At 40.1% G+C, this 10,406-nt stretch overlaps 1 protein-coding gene across 3 annotated transcripts in view; it reads right to left on the minus strand.

The window, feature by feature from the left end:
• Window positions 1-10,406, minus strand: part of grid2 (glutamate receptor, ionotropic, delta 2) — a 438,522-nt gene that overhangs the window by 93,855 nt on the left and 334,261 nt on the right. For all 3 annotated transcript variants that reach the window (XR_004213070.1, XM_031856266.1, XM_031856267.1), the window contains exon 9: window positions 4,316-4,417. Coding sequence is in view for 2 of the 3 variants with exons in the window: in XM_031856266.1 (XP_031712126.1) it covers window positions 4,316-4,417 (102 nt within the window). In the remaining variant the exon portion in view is untranslated. The remainder of the gene's footprint in view (window positions 1-4,315; window positions 4,418-10,406) is intronic.

A 10,406-nucleotide genomic window follows, 5' to 3' on the forward strand; every position in this document is an offset into this window, starting at 1 on the left:
TTTATAGACCAACATGGATGATCCTTTTGTACAGGGGAACAATAACACAATTGACCACTTGTCCAGATACATTTCTCAGGCGAATGTTTACATTGGAAGCTCATTTCTAAAGGTAACGTATGACATACATTACACAGCCATGATGACATATTTAGAATTTAGAATATAGGTATCAATGTTTCCAAATCAACTGTGCAGACACATGAGGGTGGAAGAATGTTCCACTACTTCTCCAGCTTAGAGTTTTACGAGTGCATTCGCCTCTTCTTTATTGCGTATTCTATTTCTGAAGTGCAGGACAACAGGATTCTAACAAGCTAGGTTGTCAATCAGTCTAGGGATGTTTAAAGAGAACTGGACACAGCATTGGAGGTGTCGCCCTGTTCATTCCTATGACAGTTGTTCAACTGCGCATGAAGGAAAAAAAGGTTTGATTTCTGATTATGAAATCCACACTAAATTACCAAAATCTTCCGCATCCATGGGCTCATTGAGGAAGCGCACTAGCGTTTCCCCTTAACCCCTTCGACCAGCCCTCCGTCCAGCCTCGTTCTCATAAACGGAGGAAGGAAAACAACCCTGGATTGGCTATTATTGCATTTCACAACTTTGAGTACCTAACGATTTAATTAAGGGCTATTCAAGTGTTAGCACTTGTTTTTCTGGCCCAAATGGTATCATGTGACGGACCCAGAAGTTCCACAGTTTGGCCAATATGTAAAATTTGCTTCAAATCCCGGCACTCTTCCTGGGGGCTTGGTCCAGGGGCAAGTATGTGTGTAGTAACAAGCAGTTAAAGAATAAATAAATGACAACATTGACTTATGTATCCTATTTGCTTTCACTTGATGATTGGAAATTAAAATTATACTTTCTAAGTCAAAATTGAGCTGTGCCTGAAAAAGATTCTCATTCCATTTTCTCTCTCTATGTTTTCCCAATAACTATTTACCTGTTGTGCAGTAATTGCTTTCCAAGTAAACAGGCTCCGTGATTTGCAGTGAAAGCCCAGATATTCATGCTCCACACATGTATGTGACTGCGTAAGCACAGGCCCACCAACACAAGTGTGCTAGCTAACAATAGAACACAAAACCAATGGCAGCGGCAGATCAATACAAGACAAGAAACAATGCAACTTTGTGTAGATGTGTGTATGTGGGGGTGGGGGGGTGTTTGAAAGTCTCATTACGGTGCACTGAAAAGGACGAGGAGAACAGAATGCATGTCCCTCTAGTGCCTCTAAGCCAACCCACGATTTTAGCTTAGCTCACTGTTCTCTGGCAAGGGCAAAGGTTTTGACACAGATGTCATTTCAAGTTGGCTGTACAGTGCATGACAGCTCTCTCCTTCACTTAGACATCACCATGAACTCTTCCTACACTTGCTGGACTGTCACTGGTCTTTCCTTCTGTCTTTAATCTTGCAAAACATGGCGGCTTTTGGAGAAACAGTCTCAATTCTCTATGAAACTATAAAGCCAAGTATGTTTTTTGGAATAAATCTGAAGTAAAAAAAACAAGCCATGCAGTTACAGAAAAATGCCTTACATATAATATCTGGTTTGAATGAGTTGTTTAAGTTTTGAATTTTGAGAGGCAACAAGTCATGTTATCATCTAAACACTTCTGATTTAGCTTACTGGTTGGTCTCGCTTTGAGCTGCTAGGCTCAATACTCAGTCAATGGTTTTCAGACTGAAATCGTGTCGCGAAAAATCACCTCCTGAGATGTAGTCTGGCTTTGTGACGGCAATCTGTCTCTCGTCTCGTCTCCCTCTCTTTGTCGTTATTTTGCATTCTCCTCCTTTCCCCTGCCACTCACCAGCTGTGATACACACCGTTTGGTATCTTTCCAACGTCCCCAGCTTTCCCTAAACATATGTCTTCTCTCTCCATCCATCGAGGCTACAATCCTTCCCACTTGTCATTCTTGCAATACTACCTCACAACCCTCCATAACCGGCGATCCTTCTCTTCCATCTCCTCTTTGTCTTCCCAATATTGCTCCCATTTCTTATTTAACTCATCCCTCCTCCTGCTTCCTTTCCTCTACTTTAATTCCTTTGATGCAAGTTCATCCCCGGTGTCCTCTTGACTGGAAGTACCAGTACGGATGGATGATTTGCTGTTTTTGGAGATGTGATTGGAGCAGGAAACACCAATTGTACCACAAAGACTAAGTAATGGCATTTGAAGTGTCCTCTGAGGAAATGCTGGGCATGACATTGTCATGTGGTGATTTGTAGCGGTGAGCATATTCAAAACACTCTGTGGATTTGTCCGTGAAATTGGTGTAAAATGTATTTTGAAAAGCTCTGCCAGTCTCTGCAGAAGATAATTATCCCTCAGTCTCAGTTTGATAACGATGGTGGAAATGTATCAAAAAACAACAACAGACAAACTGTATATATATATATATATATATACTGTATCATATACTTCATTCCTCTTCCAACAGTTCAACAGGTCCAACCTTTTTATCAACTGGTACAAACAACCGTGAACACGACAATGTCTGCGGCCGGGGGTCCTTTGTTGCATTTCCCTCTTCCTTGTTTTCTTTCAATTTTCTACCGTCTCTATCTAATGGCATACCCAATAACATCATTTAATCAAACTCAGTGTCTAAAACAATTGAATGTAAGCTGATCAATCATAATGGATCGTTATAGTCAATCATTCTCAATCATCGCAACAGCTGTGCTTAATGTGTGCGTCATCCTCTTTCAAAGTAAAACTTGTGGTTAATTCGGGGGGAAAAAACTGAGCATGCTTTCATTATGAAAAAAAAGTAAACTCAAGTTAAAAAGGGACATCCTCTGCCTTTGGCTGCATATTTGGGCTGCAGTATATATTCACAGCTTGCTACTCTTTCAAAATATCAATTTTGGTCACACTACTAAGCCCTGTAGACAACCATGGACACATAATTGCAGGGATTTAGCCATTCCTTGGTAACATCTATTTAACAATCAATACATTCCCAGCCAATCAATAGCATTGATTTAAAGTCATTAGCCCTAATAGTGGTATGATCTAATCACCAATTAACTAATCAATAACTATTCAACAGTGTGGAAGATAGGCTAGAAATAACAGATCCTTTTACAGGTTAATCTTTGTTTTCGTGTACATGTGCGTGTTCACACATGCTTGTTTGTTTCTGCTCGTTACGGCGCAGGAGCCGCTCTGCATGGTGCTGTGTGAGACAACTGCACATCACACACAGAAAACAGTTGTATCACAGCAGAAAAAAAGCCCAGAGCAACACGGAAACAATCTGTTCCAAAGGTCCCTTTAGAAACCTTTCACATCATGCACTCACACTTACACACACACACAATCAGGATTTGCCCTCTAACCATTCTCACGTAAAAAAAGAACACAGCACATCCGGGCTGCACCCTGGACATTTCACGATATTTCTATCTATTCTTGTCTTTAGGCGCTCATGAGGCATCAGTCATCATGGGTAACACACATTTACACAACCAGGTCTGTACAGAATATGAAGGGTAGGGAGGACGATAGATGTGCACATACAGTAATAAATGTTCAAATACGGTACATCTATAGGAGCCACCCGGTCAATGAGAGAAAGGGCGACATCAAAATACACAATCCATATTCTTTTTCCTTTTAAAGATGATGAAAATCAAAGACCTGGGGAAAAAAACAATTTAGAAAGAAAAAAGGATCGCAACAAAGATGTCTAGCATTATCTCTTTCTTCTCTGCTTCTGACTTCAAAGACGGGATATGAAGAATTTACAGACGTGAATCTTTAAAGCACTCATGGGATGTACTCAAATCGATGCTGCAGGCGAGACAGAAAGAGCTGGAGTCTCACTTTCATCAAGTCTCCAATGTTCTCCATCATCTAGCTGTCAAATGCCAAAATGGAAGCTAATGAAACGATTATAGTTCGGGCCATTACTAAGCTCATCTTCTTACATTTTGTTTGTGTTTCGCCTTCTCTGACTCTCAACACTTTGTCTCATGAATGTTTGTCTGCCATTTTCCTTCCCGAACACATCCTGTCCCTCCCTACGTCTCCATAAAGACACAGTTGAATGATGGGCAGAAAACTAGACAAAAGGACGGAAATACAATAAAAGTCTGACATTCCAGCTCTAGTCACAACAGTCCGTCTTTGATTTTTTTTGAGTGAGCGGCTGGACAAATGTCAAACAAGGAACACTGAAACAGGTCTTTCTTTTTCTTATGTATGGCCAATTTCAAATCATAGAATGATAAAAAAAAAAAATAAAAGAAGACTTGCGCAAAGAAATGAAAACACAGGTCAGACACTCACCAAAACAGTCACGACTCGTAGCACCACTCCTCTCATGTTATTTTCCAATTTCCTGTCTGTCAGCGTGCCATTCAATCCGTGAACTGGGTCCCACGTTGCCAGCTGCAATGTGAACAGACACACAAACATACAAGTTAGATTCTCAGACATCGTGGACAGTGGATGAATTGGGTTTACAGAGCGATAAACGGTAAGAGAAGAAAAGAGGCAAATGCACCTCAAGCACACAAAACATTAAAACATTAAAACATTAAAAGGACGTCCTTGTGATCCAGAGGGAATACTTATTGAACAAAATCAGAGCTGAAATGAGATGTTAACTCACAGTAACAAAGTACAGTAGCCTTCTAACTGTAAACACAAATACTTTTCTATCTACTTCACACCATATATTTTAATGTCCTACTTTCTATAAAGCCCCACTTTTGAAAATGAATTTCCTGAACACACCAAGGTGTACCCCAGGTGCACTATGCACTGTACCTGTGGAAATTATGGTAATTTTATTCAAAGGCGCTTTATGAATCTGACCCAGACTTCTTTGTGTATCAAATAAATAATGTGGTCCGGGGGAAAAGACTGGAAGTTTAAGTCCCAAATCATATTTCCTTCATGTGCTGCCTTCTGCTTTCAATAAGATATTGTTTCAAGATCAAGCTGCTCTCCCTGTAGAGGTAGCAAAGAGAGAACAAAAAAAGAGTTGATTTGCTGTCTGCAAAGACAAACATGCACCACCACACACGCGTACTGTGATACACACAAAATTGTATGGCTTGATTTGTGCTAGAAGAAAACACAAACACACCAGAGAAGCAGAGGGCATGCTGTAGAGGGAAATATGGGATAATCCATTTCTCTAAAGCCTGAAGTTACTGTTGAATGTGTTATTCTCTGCCATTTCTGATCAATTCCCTTTTGGGACTAATACTTACTGTGAGAAAAAACTGGTTTCTGTTTAATGCCGTGGCATTTAGCGAACATTTCATATCCTGTTTGAAGTAACAATTTAACCCGCTCATCTGGTAGAATCACTTTGCTTAACCTAGTCATTGGACACACCCAGAGTAGACCACCACGGGTGGGATTTCCCTTACTATTCCCGTTGCACCAGTTAAGGTAGGGCTATCAGTGTTGCTCAAGGTCCCACTTCACAAGAGCTTCAGTTTACACAGATTCTAATGAGCCAGTTCACGTTCATTTATTCTATTCTTTTTACTCTTTACTTGGTTGGATTCTATGGCGTTAAATTTGTCTTTCAGACCTATTTTCATGTACGTGAGCACACAAAAAAGCATCAGCGAGCGGAAAAGCATCATCACATGGTAGCAGTTCTGCTCCCCGTGCACAAATGGAGTCCTGGTAGCACAGGGCAATAACAAGTGCGAACTTGACCCTCCTTACGCACTCGCGACTACGTGCTCGCTCATTCGTCAAGTTGACTTTTGAGACTTTGGAGGCAGGGATAGAGTACACAGTGGCTGATGTATGTCTGTCTGTCTGTCTGTCTGCGAGCGTTGCAAACTGTCCCGAGAGTTAACAACGCTCATGTTCACGACTGTCATTGTCGGATATATTCAGTTTACCATTAACCAAAAACTTTAAGGCATTCTTATATGATTGAATTCTGGTGACCTCTCATAATCATAGCCCAGCATAGCACTGCCCAACTTGACTTTAAATCTAATCAACCATAACTGAACACACCAGTGTAGATGTACAGTGCCTGTGCAAAGTCTGGGTATTACATCCCTCTAAAGGCCCTGCACAGCCATTGTTCACCCACTTGATTAAACCTCTTCTCAGGACTGAGTAAGTTTACACAGACTGTTTGATTGACACTCTGTGACTTCTTTTAGCTTTATTGCACTAGTTGGGGCGGAAAAATGACAAATTTGTCATTGTTTTTATTACAACAAGTCCAGTGACCACACATATTTCCCCATAAAGCTACATCCTGCTTTAATGTGAGCAGAGGTCTAATCGGGGAATTTATCTCCAACGTATCCTTATCATGTCTCATTCTAATTATCATTAGAACATTGCTGCCATTTCAAATTCACTGTCACTCTTCTCGTCTGTCTGCATTTATGTAACTCACACAGACTCAGCCAGGTAGATCATGTTACATGTTATCCTCGTTTCAGCCTGGGAGGGGAGATGTGGAGCTAGAATCTGAATCTGGCTCCTCTCCTACACATTCAAAATCTGCATCCGGTATTTTTTTGTTTTATTCTCTATTTTATAACATGCAGAAAACAGAGTCATTTGTAATATTTAGTCTCTCTGAAGATGAGCCAACTTAGCTTTATTCTATAACACAGAAAAAAAAACTACTGTTGTACTCTGCTCACTACAAACCCATTGTTAATACAGTGTGTGAATGTGTGTGTGCACCCTGCTCGCGACTCACATATGCCTGCAACCCTTCTCGGTTTTTTTGAAGTGTACATATGTGCTGTGCTGTGTGCAAAATACAAAAGATAGAAGGTGAAGACAAACAAGATGCAAACATCACACACATACAAAGATACCGTACACATAGAATAAGTAAAAAAAAAAACAAAGAACAAAGGGAAAAAAAAGGGTCTGTGGTAAGTATCTGTTACAGCTCAGTTTAGTTTGGTGACAGAGAAGCAGTAGTGAGACCAGACGTCTTGAGTGGGACCAGGGAAAGTGTTTTTGGTGAAACGTGAAAACGGGGGTCGGTAAATAAAGCAGGACGAATGCAAATTGAAAATGGTGTTGTAGTGCAATGTGTGCTCTCCTATCAGCCTACTCAGTTGTTTACTTCCTGAAATCTTGACCCTTATTTGTGGCAAAGCCCTGTGGAAAAAGTAATGAACAGTGAAATGTACAGTAAGTAAGTGAACCGTAGCCAATCACAGCCCACTGTATTCCACCCTTTTAATAAGCTGTTCAGCTGTTCAGCACTGAGCCGCACAAACCTTTGTATATAAAGTCAGCGTGAATGTAAACAAATACGATTTAGAGATAATGGCAGTTACAAAATCAAAACAGTGTGGGTTTGTTGCATTTATCAGCATTTCCTGCACTGCCTCTAGAAGACAATAATGGCCTTCTGCTGTCATTTTACCCTTAAGCAAGGCACTTAATATTGATTCGTTTGGACTATGTGAATAAAACAAGAGTTCCTATTAAAGGCATTAGTTCGAGCTTTCATTGAGGTCCCTTGGCCGCGATGTTGAAAGATAGCACTGCACTTTTCCACTGTGAAAAAAAGAATATAAAGAATAATAAAGGAGATTCAGGCAATGAACATTCTGCAACGGCCTGTAATGAAAAGTAGTCTGTGCTGCATTTCCCACGGTGTTTAAACGCAAGTCAATAAAATGAGGGGAACACACATCAATCAAAATTGTCAAGCACTACAGTTATCACAGAGGCTATCAATCAGGGGCAGGCTGGCTTTGTTTGCAGCCGTATAGCACACTCAGTCTTTCACAGACAGATGCAAAACACACACAAATGCACACACATTATGCATTAAAGGAAAATCTAATTTTACTCTCCCACTATGGATTGATCGTGATACATTGCGGATTTTGAATGGTGTGCTTAAATGATGACTAAATGAGTCATTGGCAGCCACTGAGATTTGTGTTTTTTAAAAGGCCCAATTTCTGGAGGTGAGTGTGATGAGTGTTATTATCCAAATTGCTCTTTGTAAACATCTACGGTACTGTATGAAGAGTGTCTTTTTGGTTCCACTATTCCACTGTTGCAGATGCACACACGTCCTTCGAAATGCCAATCTGGGTTCATCGTCCTTTATTTTCAGTAATTTCTGAAGTATTAAAAGATATCACCTCTTATGAATGTTGTTCTTGGATCTCTGCTTTAATCAACCACTTCTTTGAATCTTTTTAGAACATTTTACTTTTATAATTCAGCCCATTAAAGCATACTGTAAGTTGAGCCCGTCGACATTCCTGCAACATCACAGCAACCACTAGATGTTATTAAAAGCTATAAATCCTTTAATGCCCTCTAACATATTTATCTTTTATAGTTCCATTTCTAGATAAGTAAGAAGACTATGCTATTGTATTTAATATTATATCATTATACTATGCTACATTATCTGAATACCAAGATTTTCACTCTATATTCATATTGTTTTGACTTTCATATAACAGGAGAGTGTGAAAGCAGCGTTGCATGTGAGTTTGTTTGTGTGTGTGTGTGTGTGTGTGTGTGTGTGTGTGTGTGTGCGAGTATGTGTTTGTGTGTGGACGAGCACACGTGAGTCAGGACATAAAATGGCAGCCTGGCTAGCAGAGTGGCACACTGCCTCTGCTTATCTCCACAGCTCCAGATAAGGGCTCATTTCCCCCCGACAGGATGAAATAAATGTGCATTTGTGTGTGTGTGTGCGCATGTTAAGTGAATGACCCACTGGGCCGAGACCCTTACCATGAAGACTGAGGCTTCAACACACCGCCATTAGCGTCCCACAATGCTTTTCCTCCTATTTATCATGCACTATCTCTATTCTGCTTGCTTGGCTTCCCTCTGTTGCTCATTTACTGCTCTCTGGTCAGTCGTTCCTTTTGCTTTGGACACGATTCACATTTTACTCCATGTTTCTGTGACTCTCATCATGTCTCTCATCTTAACACTATTTTCTCTGCTACAACATTTGCTTTTATCACATGAATCAGACCCACAGTGATAAGCAAACCTCTATTCCCATACCTGATAATCAGATTAATAATAACGAGCAATGACAATCCTTATGAACATATTTGATTACAGTCATGGGCTTATTTCAGTCCAAACTGAGATACGACAGGGTGGGTTATAGTATACTGTATAGAATGTATGTTGTAAAACACTAGTTTTCCAAACTCAAAGCCATAAGATCACATCAGACTTCACCTGTTGCATTTTCTAGTATTTTCTTTCAACTTGTTACTAAGTTAACCAAAGAACCACTGACCAATCAGCTTTCTCACCATACCTCAAAACCAATACAACTTACATACATTTCCAACTCATGGCTAACAACCAGTGAGTTACACATTATCTCCTGCAATGTTTCGGCATTCCAAGCAAACTCAGATACCTAAACGCTGAGCTTCGGCTGCTAGCTTCTAAATAAATACTGATAGTGCTATCACACACTGAAAGGACTTCATCATTTCTATTGAGGTCTAGCAGTGCCATATTAAAAAGAAAATACAACTCACTTACAGGCAGTTGAGGTGATTAATGAAGTTCAGTGAAACAAAGCAGCTCTCACAAAGCTAGAATCCGATGAACATTGATGCCATCAAGGGCTATTCTGGGGTATTAAAATGTTTTTGCTATAATCATTTGTGCTTCATTTTTGCAGTCCTTTTTCATTAGAATCAACAGAACTAATGTGATGGCAATAAAGTGAAAAACAACAGAACATGTAGCTTTTTGGGATTCAGAGGGCTCTATGTGGTTCTCAGGGGGGGGTCTGTGAGAACCGATATTCAAGCGTTGATTTATTCATACCACTATCTCTCATATGTTGTCATCTTGCAGAAGTGATTTTGAATACCTCACATCAAAGCATCATGTTTGTTCATCACGGCTTAATGCTAGTTCACATTGTTCATTGTCTCCTCTAGTCATTTGTTTTCATTAACTTTGTTAAGCAAACTTTTCAGCCGATTATACTTTCTTTCTTTTCCCTCTCCTTCAGGGAACGATGGTTCGAACAAGTGGGATAATTTACCAACCTGTGTTTTATGGATAAAACACAGCTTTTAATTACTGTTCATAATTCAGCAAAATAGTCAATAACGCGACATGTTTTGGTGGATAGATGTAAAAAAAAAAAATGATGTTGAGATTGGAAACTCAAGGTCAGTAAAGTTGAAACACACGTACACACACACTAACTAAAGTGTGTGTAACTCAGCATTGCCAGGCCGTGGCAAATTGACAAGCAGCCTACATTACTGTAACACTGAAAAAGGAGGACATACTTTCGTCACCTTCCGACCTCCACTGTTATCATGACCACCTAACACTTATATACAGTATACTGTACACACACACACACACACACACACACACACACACACACACACACACA

Source organism: Anarrhichthys ocellatus, unplaced genomic scaffold (assembly GCF_004355925.1).
Source record: "Anarrhichthys ocellatus isolate YVR2014 unplaced genomic scaffold, GSC_Weel_1.0 scaffold17, whole genome shotgun sequence".
In the NCBI taxonomy this organism is placed as follows: Eukaryota; Metazoa; Chordata; class Actinopteri; order Perciformes; family Anarhichadidae; genus Anarrhichthys; species Anarrhichthys ocellatus.